The sequence below is a fragment of the Entelurus aequoreus genome, linkage group LG11 (assembly GCF_033978785.1).
Source record: "Entelurus aequoreus isolate RoL-2023_Sb linkage group LG11, RoL_Eaeq_v1.1, whole genome shotgun sequence".
Lineage (NCBI taxonomy): Eukaryota > Metazoa > Chordata > Actinopteri > Syngnathiformes > Syngnathidae > Entelurus > Entelurus aequoreus.
This window is the reverse complement of record NC_084741.1, coordinates 22,789,104-22,808,420: the sequence shown is the minus strand read 5'-3', so window position 1 is coordinate 22,808,420 and position 19,317 is coordinate 22,789,104. Positions and strand designations below refer to the sequence as shown.

The 19,317-nt window shown below is 38.2% G+C and overlaps 1 protein-coding gene across 1 annotated transcript in view; it reads left to right on the top strand.

Annotated features, from left to right (window-relative positions):
* Positions 1-19,317, top strand: part of vwde (von Willebrand factor D and EGF domains) — a 94,592-nt gene that overhangs the window by 12,821 nt on the left and 62,454 nt on the right. The window contains 1 exon segment of the mRNA XM_062062698.1: positions 18,044-18,362. Within this exon segment, the coding sequence (XP_061918682.1) occupies positions 18,278-18,362 (85 nt within the window). The 5' untranslated portion in view covers positions 18,044-18,277.

Genomic DNA, 19,317 nt, shown 5'->3' with positions numbered 1-19,317 from the left:
TAAGAAAGTCAATGACTTCACTATAAAAGTGGGTGACATTGTTATCACCAGGAAAGATGAGGTCACCTACCTAGGTTCCATTCTAGAGGCTAATCTTTCCTGTGATAAAATGGCAACCAAGGTAATCAAAAAGGTCAACCAACGAACGAAATTTCTCTATTGAATCTCCTCTCTGGTCAACAAAAGCACCATTAGGATTCTGGCGGGAACTCTCGTTCAACCCTTTTTCGATTACGCATGCACCTCCTGGTACCCTAACACCTCCAAAACCCTCAAATCTAAACTCCAAACATCCCAGAACAAGCTAGTCAGATTACTTCTAGACCTCCACCCCGGATCCCACCTCACTCCTACCCACTTCTCCAAAGTGGGCTGGCTCAGGGTGGAGGACAGAGTAAAACAACTTGCACTGAGCCTAGTCTATAAAATTCGCTACACCTCCCTGATACCGAAGTACATGTCAAACTACTTCTTTAACGTAAATGACCGCCATAACCACAACACCAGGTAGAGCTCCTGTGCGTAGTACAGACAGTACAGTGCAGACATTCGCGCACTGCATAGGGACTCGCGTTAATCTAACAACAACAACAGTTGCAGTAGAAGGGATAATAATAATAATAATAATAATAATATGAATCAGAATTGATCCCCAAGGAGAAATTTATTTTTGTTACAATAACTGTGTAAATAATAGCCTATGTATGTGTACATACATTAGTTATTATTTTTATTTTAAATCTTCTCAAAACAGCCTGCTTACACTTTACCCCCCGCCCCTTCTTTCTGTCTCCTCTACTAGTCTACTATTATTTTGTTTTCATGTGGCTTGTTTTCATGGGATCGGCAGTTCTTTTGACTGTACGAATCACTAGAATCAGTGACTGACAACGCCACACTGTGGCCGCAGTTCAGTACGTGTACCGAATCTCTTCTGCAGTTCTTTTGACAGTACGAATCACTAGAATCAGTGACTGACAACGCCACACGGTGGCCAGTTCAGTACGTGTACCGAATCTCTTCTGCAGTTCTTTTGACAGTACGAATCACTAGAATCAGTGACTGACAACGCCACACGGTGGCCAGTTCAGTACGTGTACCGAATCTCTTCTGCAGTTCTTTTGACAGTACGAATCACTAGAATCTGTGACTGACAACGCCACACGGTGGCCAGTTCAGTACGTGTACCGAATCTCTTCTGCAGTTCTTTTGACAGTACGAATCACTAGAATCAGTGACTGACAACGCCACACGGTGGCCAGTTCAGTATGTGTACCGAATCTCTTCTGCAGTTCTTTTGACAGTACGAATCACTACAATCGGTGACTCACAACGCCACACTGTGGCCGCAGTTCAGTACGTGTACCGAATCACTTCTGCAGCAGCAGTACAGTTTAATTGCAAATCAGCATTATTATAATGATGATGATAGCTACTAAACAACAACAACAACAACAGTTGCAGTAGAATGGATAATAATAATAATAATATGAATCAGAATTGATCCCCAAGGAGAAATGTATTTTTGTTACAATAACTGTGTAAATAATAGCCTATGTATGTGTACATACATTAGTTATTATTTTTATTTTAAATCTTCTCAAAACAGCCTGCCCTACACGTTACCCTCCGCCCCTCCCCCTCGCGTGGCTGCTGCTCAGCCTGCACGGATTTTCTTTAACTTTATGTGTTGAGATAATGGGGACGTGTGTTTGTTTTCATGTGGTTTGAGTCAACATTAGCCGTTAGCTTGGAGAATGAATGGAGAACGGATGCCAATGGCATGAAACATATCCCCGCGACGGGGGGAGAATCACTCGCGGCATTGGGGCAAGCAGAGCAGAGAGCGAGAGCGTTGACGTTCACTGAGTGATTCATGTCGTTAATCTGCGGTGAACGAATCGTTCGCTCAGTCCCTCTCCCCGCCCTCTCATTGGCTGCGTCGTTCGCCGACGTCGAGGGTTCAGTGAGTCACAGAATGCGCCAGTTCCACTCATACCGGCATGGTCGCGGCGGATCTCAACCTAACTGAGAAAGGAACGAATCAGTTCATGAAGTGATTCGGTTCAGTACGTTCACTCAAAAGATTTGTTCTTTCGAACGAATCGTTCGCGAACGACACAACACTAGTCACTCGCACTAATTTCTCATTTATTCAGTAGCTATATTTTAGTGGCCCTTACTAGTGTCCCGATGCCAATATTTTGGTACTAGTATTAAAATGTATTTTGATACTTTACAATACTTTTCCGAATGAAGGGAACATTTTTATTATTGGCTTTATTTTACCAGAACAACTAATGATCTATTAAACATATGTTTCTTATTGCAGTTAAAGGCCTACTGAAACCCACTACTACCGACCACGCAGTCTGATAGTTTATATATCAATGATGAAATCTTAACTTTGCAACACAAGCCAATCGGCCGGGTTAACTTATAAAGTGTAATTTTAAATTTCCCGCCACACTTCCGGTTGAAAATGTCTAGATATATAAAGACGTATGCACGTGACGTAAACGGTTGAAAGAAGTATTGGTACCCCATTGAATACAATACAAAAAAGCTCTGTTTTCATTTCAAAATTCCACAGTATTCTGGACATCTGTGTTGGTGAATCTTTTGCAATTTGTTTAATGCACAATGGAGACTGTAAAGAAGAAAGTTGTAGGTGGGATCGGTGTATTAGCGGCGGACTACAGCAACACAGCCAGGAGGACAGAGATGGATAGCAGACGCGCTAGCCGCCGAACTCACCTTAACTTCCTCCGTCTCGACGACCCCATCTGTGATCGGGTGAAGTCCTTCGTCGCACCGTCGATCGCTGGAACGCAGGTGAGCACGGGTGTTGATGAGCAGATGAGGGCTGGCTGGCGTAGGTGGATAGCTAATGTTTTTAGCATAGCTCTGTGAAGTCCGGTTGCTAAGTTAGCTTCAATGGCGTTGTTAGCAACAGCATTGTTAACCTTCGCCAGGCTGGAAAGCATTAACCGTGTATTTTCATGTCCATGGTTTAATAGTATTGTTGATCTTCTGTCTATCCTTCCAGTCAGGGATTTATTTTTTTTGTTTCTATATGCAGTTAAGCACGATGCTATCACAATAGCTCCGTAGCTAAAGTGTTTCGTCGATGTATTGTTGTGGAGATAAAAGTCACTGTGAATGTCCATTTCGCGTTCTCGACTCTCATTTTCAAGAGAATATAGTATCCGAGGTGGTTTAAAATACAAATCCGTGATCCACAATAGAAAAAGGAGAGAGTGTGAAATCCAATGAGCCAGCTTGTACCTAAGTTACGGTCAGAGCGAAAAAATATATGTCTTGCACTGCATTCTAGTCCTTCACTCTAATGTTCCTCATCCACGAATCTTTCATCCTTGCTCAAATTAATGGGGTAATCGTCGCTTTCTCTGTCCGAATCGCTCTAGCTGCATTGAAAACAATAGGAAAATGTGAGGAGCCTTTCAATTGACTACGTCACGCTACTTCCGGTAGGGGCAAGGCTTTTTTTTTTATCAGATACCAAAAGTTGCGATCTTTATCGTTGTTGTTCTCTACTAAATCCTTTCAGCAAAAATATGGCAATATCGCGAAATGATCAAGTATGACACATAGAATGGATCTGCTATCCCCGTTTAAATAAAAAAAAATCATTTCAGTTGGCCTTTAAAGAATAATTTAGGCATTAAATAAGATAGTGAACGTACTCGACGACTTCTCTTTTAGTAGTAAATAAGCAAACAAAGGCTCTTTACTCGACTGAACTCTCACACTATTATGCTAGATCCACTCGAAGTCCATTGTACCGGTCGGCCAGGGGTGGGGGGGGGCGGGGGGGTCCCACATCTGCGGTCCCCTCCAAAGTTTCTCATTGTCATCCCATTGCGTTGAGTTTTTTCTTGCCCTGATGTGGGATCTGAGCTGAGGATGTCGTTGTGGCTTGTGCAGCCCTTTGAGACACTTGTGATTTAGGACTATATAAGTAAACTTTGATTGATTGATTGATAATTGGCTGCTGACATATGCAGTCACATATTGTGTCATTTCTCATTTTTTTGTATATATATCTGATAGCTCAGTTACAGCTCATTTTATTACCTATTCTGTGTTATACATGTTTTATGTTGCACGATTGCACCAAGAAAAATTCCTAGTTTGTGAACCCGTTCTCAAACAATGGAAATAAAAACTATTCTGATTCTGATTTTGTCAAAATTATGAGGGCCAAGTGGCAGAAAATCTACTTGTTAATTTAATGTTTATCTACTTTCTGTTTTAACATGTTCTATCTACACTTCTGTTAAAATTTAATAAACACATATTATTCTGTTGTTTGATATTTACATACATTTTGGTTGATACTACAAATTTGGGTATGGATCTAATACCAAGTACCGTATTTTCCGGACCATCTAGTCAGGTCTATTTTCATACAAAAGGCGCACCAGATTATAGGGCGCATTAAAGGGTCATTTTTTTATTTTTTCTAAAAAAAGGAAAACACTTCCTTGTGGTCTACATAACATGTAATGGTGGTTCTTTGGTCAAAATGTTGCATAGATTATGTTTTACAGATCATCTTCAAGCCGCTTTCTGACAGTCACTTCCGGATGCGCAGTTTTGTGGGCGGTCTTATTTATGTGGCTCACCTTCGACAGCGTCTTCTCCCCGTCATCTTTGTTGTAGCGGTGTAGCGTGCAAGGACGGGAGTGGAAGAAGTGTCTAAGAGCTAACTGTTTTAATGACATTCAGACTTTACTTAAATCAATAACGGAGCAGCATCTCCTCATCCGTGGCTCACAAGTGCAATAACTACGCCGGAAATGTGTCCTGTGAAAAAACGTCCGACCGGAACTCTCTAATAACTAAAGTTCCTTGGGTGAATAATATAAACTCACTACACCGGCATGTTTTAGCGTTTTCATGGCGTGTTTAATGACAGATATAAGTAAGAACTTTACACTACTTTATATTAGAAATGGAAACAGCGGAGGATGAATGTCCCGTAACAAGAAGATATAGAAAAATAAGAAGCTTATCGACTACGGTGTCGGCACGGACTACAAAGACGGTCGTGTGCAAATTTTCAGGACTTCTGCAGATCCCAAACACAGATCAGCAGGTACCAGAAGGTAAGAAAAGTAGCTTTTGCATAATATTGCGAAACAAAACGGCAGATGATATGCCTTACCTTTCAAACACACCATAATAAATGTCGTATGTTGAAGCACAGTGTTTTATGTATTTTACACTTATCTCAACTTTAAAGGCCTCCTGAAATGAAATGTTTTTATTTAAACGGGGATAGCAGATCCATTCTATGTGTCAGACTTGATCATTTCGCGATATTGCCATATTTTTGCTGAAAGGATTTAGTAGAGAACATCGACGATAAAGTTCGCAACTTTTGGTCGCTGATAAAAAAAAGCCTTGCCTGTACCGGAAGTAGTGTGACGTCGCAGGTTGAAAGGCTCCTCACATTTCCCCATTGTTTACACCAGCAGCGAGAGCGATTCGGACCGAGAAAGCGACGATTACCCCATTAATTTGAGCCAGGATGAAAGATTTGTGGATGAGGAATGTGAGAGTGAAGGACTAGAGTGCAGTGCAGGACGTATCTTTTTTCGCTCTGACCGTAACTTAGGTACAAGGGCTCATTGGATTCCACACTCTCTCCTTTTTCTATTGTGGATCACGGATTTGTATTTTAAACAACCTCGGATACTATATCCTCTTGAAAATGATAGTCGAGAACGAGAAATGGACATTCACAGTGACTTTTATCTCCACGACAATACATCGGTGAAGCACTTTAGCTATCCAAGTCACAGTCCTCCTGGTTGTGTTGCTGCAGCCAGCCGCTAATACACCGTTCCCACCTATAGCTTTCTTCTTTGCAGTCTCCATTGTTCATTAAACAAATTACAAAAGATTCACCAACACAGATGTCCAGAATACTGTGGAATTTTGTGATGAAAACAGAGCTGTTTGTATTGAGATACAATGTGTCCGAATAATTCCGTTTCAACCATTGACGTCACGCGCAAACGTCATAATACATAGACGTTTTCAACCGGAAGTTTCGCGGGAAATTTAAAATTGCACTTTATAAGTGCCGTATTGGCATGTGTTGCAATGTTAAGATTTCATCATTGATATATAAACTATCAGACTGCGTGGTCGGTAGTAGTGGGTTTCATGGGCCTTTAAAAAAAAAAGCCAAACCGGGGACAAGGGTTGCAAATTAGCCTGTTGACATCGGTTACCTATGGGTTGCATTGTTTAATTGTACGGTCCCTGTCAAATAAATACATCAATAAATAAAATAAACAGTACAATCCATCAAGCTTTGCGGCTTCATAGCTTACCAAAGTCGTTTATTGTTAGTTTTTAAGCCTAAATACGTACATTTTCCCTCTTTAAGTACAAACCCCGTTTCCATATGAGTTGGGAAATTGTGTTAGATGTAAATATAAACGGAATACAATGATTTGCAAATCATTTTCAACCCATATTCAGTTGAATATGCTACAAAGACAACAAATTTGATGTTCAAACTGATAAACTTTTTTTTTTTTTTTGCAAATAATCATTAACTTTAGAATTTGATGCCAGCAACACGTGACATAGAAGTTGGGAAAGGTGGCAATAAATACTGATAAAGTTGAGGAATGCTCATCAAACACTTGTTTGGAACATCCCACAGGTGAACAGGCAAATTGGGAACAGGTGGGTGCCATGATTGGGTATAAAAGTAGATTCCATGAAATGCTCAGTCATTCACAAACAAGGATGGGGCGAGGGTCACCACTTTGTCAACAAATGCGTCAGCAAATTGTTGAACAGTTTAATAAAAACGTTTCTCAACCAGCTATTGCAAGGAATTTAGGGATTTCACCATATACGGTCCGTAATATCATCAAAGGGTTCAGAGAATCTGGAGAAATCACTGCACGTAAGCAGCTAAGCCTGTGACCTTCGATCCCTCAGGCTGTATCGCATCAACAAGCGACATCAGTGTGTAAATGATATCACCACATGGGCTCCGGAACACTTCAGAAACCCACTGTCAGTAACTACAGTTGGTCGCTACATCTGTAAGTGCAAGTTAAAATGATTTGCAAATCATTGTATTCCGTTTATATTTACATCCAACACAATTTCCCAACTCATATGGAAACGGGGTTTGTATGTCCACACTGTTTCCGCTTGTAAGTGTTAACTCACATACGCCTCGGTTCATATTACCAGCAATGTCACCACTGCAACGCCATTATGTCAATGAAAAAAAAGTACCGGTAATTTTCAAAGGCAGTGTAGTACCTTTTTTTTAATACATAAAAGTAAAAACGTCTACAACTTACTACAATGTGTTTTCTGTAGTTGGAAAATAATTATTTTGTCAATTATATTTATATAATGAAGTGAATTATATTTATATAGCGCTTTTTCTTTCGTGACTCAAAGCGCTTTACATAGTGAAACCCATTATCTAAGTTAGATTTAAACCAGTGTGGGTGGCACTGGGAGCAGGTGGGTAAAGTGTCTTGCCCAAGGATACCACAGCAGTGACTAAGATGGCGGAAGCAGGGATCGAACCTGGAAGCCTCAAGTTGCTGGCATGGCCGCTCGACCAAACGAGCCAGGCTGAAGTGTGAACATTTTGTACTGACACAGATGACAGCGCATGGTATAAAGTTATTTTTCATAGTTTTTAAGTAAACATTGGAGAGGTCTGCTGCCTCTTGTGCCGTGCCGTAGTTTTATAATAACGATGTGTCACTTTTTACAGTGTGTATTTGAGTGCGGTCATGTGACTGCCAGGCTCCGTTTGATTGGTGAAATGGAGTCAAACGTCACTCGTGCTTACGTTGGATTGGTGAATCAAAGTCATTTGACAGTGCTAATGGAAATAAATCTCCCTGACGAGCCAAAATACCCAAGTAGAAGTAAAAACTATTCTGACATATACAATAGAGCCAAAAAGTTACTTAAGTAAATTTAACAGAGTAAATGTTGCGAAATACTACCCCCCTGTTAACCACAAATGCTCTGCGTTCGCCTAAAAGATTTATGCATTATTCACGCAGAAAATGAAGAAAAATTAAAAAAAACAACTAAAAAAAGGCATGTTTACACATTTTATCCAGATTTTCACCAAAATCTACTACAACTGATCTTGTAATTAGAACACAATCTGTTTCAGGATTTGTTCCCTGATTTGTTGTGAACATAAAAAGACAGTAATGTAACTACAATAATGGCAATCATATTCACGTACAGTCACCCCTCCTTTATCGCTATTAATTGGTTCAAGGCCCAACCACAAGTGGATTTCATCAAATTCGGAATATTTATTTATAAATGAATATTTTCATAGAGCATTAAAAACCTGTTTAGAACTTTCCAAATACATTTTTTGACATTATTAGGGATCTTTCTGTGTGGAGTTTGCATGTCCTCCCCGTGACTCCGTGGGTTCCCTCCAGGTACTCCGGCTTCCTCCCACCTCCAAAGACATGCACCTGGGGATAGGTTCATTGGCAACACTAAAAAAAAAAAATTGGCCCTAGTGTGTGAATGTGAGCGTGAATGTTGTCTGTCTATCTGTGTTGGCTCTGCGATGAGGTGGCGACTTGTCCAGGGTGTACCCGCCTTCCGCCCGATTGTAGCTGAGATAGGCTCCAGCGCCCCCCGCGACCCCGAAGGGAATAAGCGGTAGAAAATGGATGGATGGACATTATTAGGGCCCTTTCGACATTAAATAACCCCTACCTAGTCACCTTTACATTTGTTTTACCCAACATAATAACAGAAAATAAGACATATACTGGACTGTAATATAAAATAAATCAATTGACATCCAATTTTATTACAATTCTGAATCGATCCAGAATTTTAGGAATTCCTTTTTAAAAATATGTTTTTAGGCCATCTCTGCGTTTACTGGATGTGCGTATGTACACAATTATACGTCAGCAATCAATGGAAGAGCTTTTGTAGCATGTAACCTGCTTTGAGGAGGTTTTATTAAAATTTATTAACCAAATAATATATTGTGAGAATCGAATTTTAATCAAATCGTCATCCCAAGAATTGGATTGAATTTAATCGTGAGTTGTTGTAAGATTAACTATCTTTACTGCTTTATGATAATAATATATATATATATATATATATATATATATATATATATATATATATATATATATATATATATATATATATATATATATATATATATACATACTGTACAAACAAAATGGTGACGGACAATTGTTATGTACTTTTCTTCCAGAAAGTATTTTGATAATAATGTGGATTGGAATGTTGGGTTAAAGGGGAACTACACTTTTTTTTTTGGAATTTTGACTATTATTCACAATCATTATGTAAGACAGGAACACATGTTTTTCTTTTTTAATGCATTGTAACTTGTAATTTGCGGCAAGTACGAGGTGGCGAACAATGCAGCTCTAAAAAAACATCCAAAAAGTGCAAACAATACTCTATTTACATCTCGTGACCTAAAAAATATTAGCGATATTGTTATTAAAAGACAGGGATGTCCAAACATTTTGACTTGGGGGCTGCATTGCACTAAAAAAATGTGGCTGGGGTCCGAAAGTCGATTGCATATAAAGTAGCCATATATATATGTATGTACGTTATATAGCCTATATGTATCTATATTAATATAATGGTATATTAAGAGTATGTGAAAGTTCAACTCTTACCTTGTTTACTTAAAGTTTTGTAGTCAACCAGAAATATTAAGCAGTTAAAATACACCAAACATGGATACATTATAATACAATTTATAATACAATTATATATATATATATATATATATATATATATATATATATATATATATATATATATATATATATATATATATATATATATATATATATATATATATATATATATATATATATATATATATATATATATATATATATATATATATATATACACACACACACCCATATAAAGTGTGTAATTTGGAATTTATTTTTATTTTTTATTTTTGTGTTGCTTGGCCAATTTTTATGATACCCACACAGTTCAGTGAGCAGGTTGTGCTATGTGTGACCATGTGTTTTGGACTTTTTGTGTTGGTTGCATTTTTTTTGTGCCACGTCACGGGAAGGTTGTTTGGATTGGGTCATATGTAAAAATGCTGTGCTGTATTTGTTTCTAAGGCTGAAACGACGCGTCGACGTAGTCGACGTCATCGGTTACGTAAATACGTCGACGCCGTTTTTGTGCGTCACACTACCGTCATGGCGAAGCGCAAAGCAGACGATCAAAGAAGACGATGCGAGCGGTGCGAGCGAGGGGGGGAAAGCATGCCAAAAGTGGTCAAAAGTGTGGGAGTATTTCAATAAACGGCCTAATAATGTTGTTGTATGCACACTGTGTCGAGCGGAAATGGCCTATCATAGCAGCACAACGGCTATGAACGAACATTTGAAAAGAAAACCATCAACTAGTCAATCGTCCGCGCGAGCATACGTTGTCATCATTACACAAAAACATGAATGTGTAATTTGTATCTGCCAGGGGTGTAACGGTCCGTGTTTTGTATTGAACCGTTTCGGTACGGGGCTTTCGGTTCGGTACGGGGGTGTACCGAACGAGTTTCTAAGCTAAAGCTAAAGTCTTAACAAGCTGCTTTGCTCCGTCTGCCTCTGTCTCAGCACGCAGCATTGTCCCACCCACACAACCATCTGATTGGTACACACGCAGCATTGTCCCACGCACACAACCATCTGATTGGTACACACGAAGCATTATCAGCCAATCAGCAGTGCGTATTCAGAGCGCATGTAGTCAGCGCTTCAGCGTGGAGCAGATAGGTGATTAGCAGGTGAGAATCAGGCAGCGGACTCTCCCCAAATGATAATAAACACCTCCCAGTCAACTACTAGTAACATCACTATGAGCCCGTTGACCTTCTAGAAACTTAAACTGCAGCTCAGCTCACTCGCAATCCTGGCTTGAGGTGAAGGCTAATTAGCTCTCAGTTCCAGCCACATCGACCCCTTCTGAGCGCCTATTTTCAGCTGCTGGGAATATTGTAAACAAGAAAAGAACCAACGCATGTAGACATGCTAACCTTTCTTCATTACAACTGTTAGACACTCACTGGAATGAGTAGAATTGGTTATTGTGTACTGTGTTGGACTGGATGTTTATTTTGCACATTTTAAAAGCAATACTTAATGTTTACAGTGCTCCAGAATATTTAGATTGGCACTTTTTTGTATTGGATGTTTATCTTTATTTTTGCACATTTTAGCAAATAAGCAATACTTTCACTTTTGTTGAAATGTTTACACTGTTGTTACAGAATATTTCGTTTTGCACTTTTTTGTATTGGATGTTTATCTTTATTTTTGCACTTTTTAAAGCAAAATAAGCAATACTTTTACTTTTGAAATGCTTATACTATTGCAGAATATTAAGATTTGCACTGGATGTTGACTTTTATATTTGCACATTAAAAAGCAAATAAGCTACTTTTAATTTTGTTAAATGTTAAAAGTTTTAAATGTTTACATTGTTACAGAATATTTAGTCATGTTGTTGTCAATGTGGACTGAGTGGCCATACTTCTTTTTTTTTGTAAATAAAAGCCATGCCTTTTGAAAAAAGGGGCCTACATTTATTTTTTCATCTTCATTTTGAAAAAAAAAAAAAAATCTATAGATTAATCGAAAAAAATAATCTATAGATTAACCGATTAATCGAAAAAAATAATAATCTATAGATTAATCGATAGAAAAATAATCGTTAGCTGCAGCCTTATTTGTTTCAAAGAACAATTCATGGGCATTGACCTGAATTACTTACGATGTCCACAAGATGGCAGCAAAGTTGCAGTCATTAGAATCTCAGATGTTTAGAATTTATTTGAAAACACCCTGCAGAGTAGATTCCTTATTTAAACTCATCATATCTTGGGGGGCCAAATTGTGGTAGTTTAGACAAACAGCTAAATAGCTTATGCTGCTATATTAGATAGATAGGTCTTTATTGTCATTGCACAAGTACAACGAAACTTTGTGTTCAATATTGACATTGAGCCGTTGAGCTGCTGCATCGCCTCTGAGTTGGTGAAAGTTAAATCTAGATTATAAATCAGGCCTCTCACCTGGATAGTTGAAGGTTGCGGACATAAACCGAGAAGTTGGTCAACTTTGACCCGGAGATGGCGAGAAAGACACAAAAAGGCTCTCGTTTTAACCCTTTGTGAGGATTATGATTATTTATTCAGAGCAGACATTGTACAGTAAGTGATTGTTTTATTCTGTTCATAATTTATATTTCTTGTTTAGAACTTAGCAATACTGCTACTTGATGCTTAGTGTTTTACTAAAGCTTCAGCTGTTTAGCACACAGCTTCTAAAACTTATAGCTCATCCTCCTTATATTCAGCCTCAAAAATATAAAGTTGTGGATCATCATTTGTCCCAAAGTATTCTTAATTGTCTCTGACAAAGTCTTTAATGAGTGGTAGTGTCGTTATTGTTGAAGGGAAAAGCGAACGTTGTGATGCATCTGTGAAATTAATAAGCCACCATATGCTCAAAATGATCAAAATACGTAAATATTACATGTTATTATGAATGTTACCACATTACATATACACTTACAGTGTGTTTATAAAACGATAATGGAGGTGTTTGATTGTTTTTAGAGCGCTAACTCTATTGTCTCCATTGTTAGCTGACCTTTGCTAGCAATTATTTACGAATAAGAATGCATAAAAAACATGTTCTTGTCTAACATAGATCGTAAATGATAGACAAAATAAAATAAAAAAGTATAGTTCCCCTTTAAGTATTTTAATTAGGATGCACTTCAAAGAAATAACTGGTCAGGGCAAGCTTCCATTTATGAATGAATGAAAACTGGTCTTTATGACCTGTGACTGTACATTCAGTATACAGTATAGGACAGACTTGGGCAAATTAAGGCCCGGGGGCCGCATGCTTTTCAATCAGGCCCGCCGGACATTCCCAAATAAATGTTTTGATCTTTAAGATGGAAACTGTAGCTGCCATTATGATGTGCAGTGATGTTTTCAAATGACCGTAAGTCTTGAACTCTACAAAGTATTTCAATGGTTGGAATCTGCGCTTTTGCATGATATACTAGTTACTGTGGTAATCTAAGTCACAGCAGCTCAGACGAGGCACCAAGCAGTGTGGGTCGGGCGCGTTTCCACAGAATGTCACCCTGAAATGCGGGTGTCAGGGACAGACGCGGAAGGAGATTTTTACAACAAAGTTCTGCAAGAAAAGTTATATTATATTAGATGTGTCAGATTGTAGGTGGGTTTTGCATTCATATTTGCTGTGTTTGTTGCATTTTTGTTGCGTTTCGCTTGATTGTAAAATATGTCGATCGAAAGGGGGTGTTAGTTCATATGTTGTCAATATTCAGTGTTTTATCGTTCATAGTTAATATTGTAAATCCCACATTCTTTATTTTCATGTACATTCGGGTGTCTCATTCAGTAAAACATTTTAAAAAATGTCAGGCTGCCATAACGTTTAGCATTCAATCAGACATTATTGTGAGGTTTTGTATTAGTGTTCCTAAAAATAGATATACCAGCCCCCAGACAAATGTTTTTCTCTAAATTCCCAGTCAAAATAATTGCCCAGGCCTGGTATAGGACCACCATTGATTCAGCTTGTCTCTGTACTTCATCACAACAAATAGGCCAACAGCTTTGAAACCCTCCAGAGATTGTAGTATTTTTTTTTTTTTTTCAGAACTGAACAATCACCTCCTTACGTTTCTGTTTCCTCTTCCAGTAAGAGCAGTTCCAGCTCCTGTTTGAAGGAGAAAATGGAAAACACCAGAATTTAATAGCCAACTCGGTGCACTGTACTGTACTCCGTCCAACTGTCTGAGAGAGGCCACTTCCCCGAAATTTGCAGCAAATAGTTTTTGTTGAATCATACAACACGTGAACGAAAGTATTGGGACAAAAACAGGCACTGAAAAGTAAAGAACATGTGGAGTATTGTGCAGACTTTGGTTTGTGTCTGTCAGATTGGTTGTGATCCCACAAAGTTGGAACCATACATTTGTCCAAAATGACTTTCTAGAATGGGGGCAACTAAGGACTCCAGTCCAACCTCACATTGAGCCATTTGTTGATTAGGAGGTATATCTTAGCTGGATGTCCAAAGTGCAGCCTGTGTATTTTTTTAATGGCATGTAGAAAAAAAATGAAACAACAACAAAACATGGTGCAATACAGCAAAAATGAACATTGTAAAGAACACCAGCGGAAATGTTACTTGAATGCATGTTATTTGTTTGTATACAACTTGGTAACAGTTTTATCTACAGTTGTTACAAACGACTAAGAATACCTTTAAACTTTAAATACACATTGGTATCTTGGTTTTCGTTCTTAATTCGTTCCAAATGGTTCAAAAATGGCAACTCACAATTCCTATTCAGTTTGATTATTTGGGGTAACGATTCGATTCAGAATTGATTCTCGATTCAAAACGATTCTCGATTCAAAATCAATACTTTTTTTTATCAACATTGAGTGGCAGTTCTATGATTAACTACATTCCCCCACACAATAGATAAACAGCTCTGATTAATTACTATAGTACTTAAAAGAAAAGAAAATTGTACATAAACATTTAATAAAATCAAACACAAATAAGGCAACAAGAGAAATATCCAACATTTCTCTTTTCTAAAGTAAATATTTACACTTTTTTTTTTTATAGATTTTAGATTTTTTTTAATAGATAAATAATCAAATACAAAATAAAGACAATAGGAATCCTGATTAATTCTAAAATCTATTTTTTTTTAACCCAAACAATGTTTTTATTAAAATAATGTAAATAAAAATAATTTGTTAATATGAACACAAACCCTTTTTTGTAGAGAATATTTATAGTTTTACATGCAGGAAACAAAACAAAATACATACTGTAGAAACGACCAAGTAAAAGCGGAGGGAGGACTTCCAACAGCACCGTCTTACTTGCGTGCTTGAATTGTGGTGTGAGATTAGAAAACAAAAAAACTGTTAAGACATTTTCAAAACAAGTACTCAGCATTTAACTTGAATGTAGTAATTTATTTCAAAGAATAGTAAACCCGCTGTTAATTGGCTCCAGGCCTGACCATGCTCAATGAATTTCCACGAAGCAGGAATTATAAAATATTTTCATTACTAGAGCATAAAATACTTGTTTACAACTTTCTAAATATGTTTTTAACATTGTGAGAGTCCCCTTTACACTTGTTTACTCTAATATAGTAATGCTGCCTGAGGCTGAGCCAATCAGTGGCCATGATACTGAAGAGCGCACCCGGATTGGTTTGCTCTTATCTAGTGACCAATACTACTGTAGAATTAGGGTTGCACAATTCTGTTGACCAATCAGAATTGTTGAGCCTCGCGTTTGTTCGTCTCTTGTTTCAAACAGGTAGAAAGACGTCTCACTTTATGCATGGCTCTCAGCACCTGAGCGCGTTTATTTAACAGTAAAATTAACTGAACGCAGTGAGCCCTTTTTTCAGTCATTCACAATCTTTGTCTCGGTGGGCTACAGCGGGGCCAGCTTTACGCGCACAGGAAACCCGGACAGATAGCCGCCCTACTCGCGACTCGCCGCAAAGTAACACAAATTAGGAGGAAAAAATATGATTACAAAGCCAAATGTGTCGTTGTGGGAATATTTCAGCTTCCAATCGGATGGGCAATATGAGCCTATCAACACGGACGAACAAGCGAGAATGCAGTGATCACGTGATGGCAACAAACAAAAAGAAAACGTCCGAATTTGCTACTCAGGCAAATCATATTGTTGATGTAGACTTCAATTTTCCAACTTGGAAAAAAGGCACTTTCAAGATGTTCAATATTTATTTAAGTTACATTTTTGTTTACATAAATGAGAGTCCATTTTATTTTGTGTTTATTTATTTAGTATATCAAAGTTATTTAACTTCCAATTACAGTACAATAATAAATAATTATACAGTTAATACCATTTTAAGTCATTTTTACTTGCATTATTATATATTATGATTACATTATAAACACTTTTCTCAATCAGTTCTGTAGTTTAAGAGCATGATGTAGACAAAAGCTCTGAGTGTGTCTGCATAAAGCCAAATATTTTGGAAAATAAATTGTTGCATATTGCTCCAATGTGGCGCCTTGAAACAAGAATATGGTGATTGACGGTCTAAAAGTAACATGGCTTCCTTTGCTCGTTATTTTCACAGTGTTTTGCATTTTTATGTATAAAATGCAAAAATCGCGAATAGCAATTTTGGAGAGAAAAATCGCAGTTAGTTTTTTTCTTATAGCGCAGCCCTATGTAGTATAGATCATTTGTGTTCATTTAGCCATTTTTATGCATGAAAATTATTAATTTAGACTAAAATTATGTAGAATATGCAAAAAATAAATCTATGATGAAAAGAAGTTACAGTGTTACAGTGTAATTTTTCCTCATTCCTGTAAAAATCTTGCATGTGACTTAATCATTAAGGAGTGGGACTATCCAGGACTAGCTGCAATGTGCTCAAACAACCACCGATAGCATCTGTGAGCAGATAATGCTGTATCATCTCTGTCTATTTCGGACTTATCAGTTCGGTACTGCATTCTTTACTTGCACTTAAAATAAAATATGAGGAAAAATTTAACTGTAACATCTGTTTATGGCAAGGGACGATTGTAGGCCTTCACATGTGTAACCACGGATCTCCAGAAGATGCGTAACGGCGGCTAATTGGCTGCGCTGTCGAGCGTCTCCGTTCTTGGCCATCCTTTAATATCCACCGGCGGCGTCTGTCTGTGTAAATGGACTATTGTTGGTGCTTTTTGGATGGTTATTTTGAGGGCTTTGTGGGTGGATTAGAGGAGTCCCCAGTGACTTTATTGTTCGCTGACTTTTGCTCGCGTTTATTTACGATTTAGAATGCATAAAAAAAGAAAAACATACAGTACAGGTAAAAAGTTTGGACACACCTTCTCATTCAATGTGTTTTCTTTATTTTCATGACTATTTACATTGTAGATTGTCACTGAAGGCATCAAAACTATGAATGAACACATGTGGAGTTATGTACTTAACAAAAAAAGGTAAAATAACTGAAAACATGTTTTATATTTTAGTTTCCTCAAAATAGCCACCCTTTGTTCCGATTACTTTTTCCCTACACTCTTGGCATTCTCTCGATGAGCTTCAAGAGGTAGTCGCCTGAAATGGTTTTCACTTCACAGGTGTGCTTGAAGCTCATCGAGAGAATGCCAAGAGTGGGCAAAGCAGTAATCAGAGCAAAGGGTGGCTATTTTGAAGAAACTAGAATACAAAACATGTTTTCAGTTATTTCACCTTTTTTTGTTAAGTACATAACTCCACATGTGTTCATTCATAGTTTTGATGCCTTCAGTGACAGTCTACAATGTAAATAGTCAGGAAAATTAAGAAAACGCATTGAATGAGGAGGTGTGTCCAAACTTTTGACCTGTACTGTATGTGTTCTTGTCTTAAATAGGGATTGTGAATGATAGGCAAAATTCCCAAAAAGGCAGTTCTCCTTTAACTCGTTAATTCAAAATGTATACATTAATACATCTTTTAAAAGTTTATAAACTGCGTTATGTTTTGTGGCTCCAGCCTATTTTTTCATAATCGTAGAAAGGGCGCACATCTTTTACTATAGCAGTGTGGTGCGTTCAGAGACACTCTGAAAACACGAAACCTAAACCTCTCGTTGACTTTAATTATTACTCTATGCCAGAAGGGCTAACTTATTTTTCAAAAAAATCAAACTACACAACGTGTGTTTCGTACTAACACCGAGACAGTGTTATTTTTGTCTAAAACTGTATATGAAAACTGAGGTACAATAAACGTTTTTAGTATTCTACATAATAAAAAAATAAAAGTAGTAAACAGTCTCCTCACCCTTTGATTTGATCAGTATGCAGTCCTCGGTGGAATAAATATGGACTCCCCTACAGGAGTCAAATCCTAGTTTTTTGGAAGATGCGGTCGTAGAAGTGGTTCTAGCGCTGGTGGGACTGTGCGCCACTCCCGCCCCTCTTGGCGCTCCGTACGCGGCATCCTGACGCAGTGTGCTCAGCCAGCCCGCAGGCTGCAGTCCGCCGCCCTCGGAGCCACAGAAGCCGGACTCTACCACACACGAGCCGAGGAGTCACCGCAAGACGACGGACGGCGCCGAAGGAACCCGAATCATGACGGCCATCTTCGGGACGCTGGTGAAACTTCTTTGGTGCTGCTTTGCCGTTTCTCTTCCTTACGCCGTGCGCGCACAAACAGGTTAGTTTGAAACTTTTTAATTTTTTTGCACTTTTAGAACACAAACAATGTCGATCTGTTCCCAAAATGACCGTTTTAGAACATTTAGAGATGTTTTGCTGCTGATGACTTGTGACAATGCATAATAATCCCATCAGGGATCTATCATCCCAGGACCAGCATGCGAGGTCCTGTGCAGACTTTATGGAGTATGGTGGTACCTCCATCAGGTCTGAATGACACAGACAGCCTATATCACCTTTCACTTGACCTTTTGGGGTCTTGGGTGGGTTGCCTCTTTAAAATTTACACCAGATAATCTTTACTGACGTCTACCTCGGACCACCTTGGCATAAATTAGCACATTTCACGCTGATGGTTACTCAAATAATTTTTGCCGCGTTAAATTAAATAATCTTGGTACTGCACAATCTACTCAAAAGTTACATCACTGCAAGCTACAACCACAATGATAAGAAATGCATGTTTGTAAACAACTAGAGATGTCCGATAATGGCTTTTTTGCCGATATCGGATATTCCGATATTGTCCAACTCTTATTTACCGATTCCGATATCAACCGATACAATATATACAGTCGTGGAATTAATACATTATTATGCCTAATTTTGTTGTGATGCCCCGCTGGATGCATTAAACAAGGTTTTCCAAAATAAAGCAACTCAAGTTATGGAAAAAAATGCCAACATGGCACCGCCATATTTATTATTGAAGTCATAAAGTGCATTATTTTTTTTAACATGCCTCAAAACAGCAGCTTGGAATTTGGGACATGCTCTCCCTGAGAGAGCATGAGGAGCTTGAGGTGGGTGGGGTTGAGGTAGGGGGGGTTAGGGGGTAACAGGGGTGTATATTGTAGCGTCCCGGAAGAGTTAGTGCTGCAAGGGGTTCTGGGTATTTGTTCTGTTGTGTTTATGTTGTGTTACGGTGCGGATGTTCTCCCGAAATGTGTTTG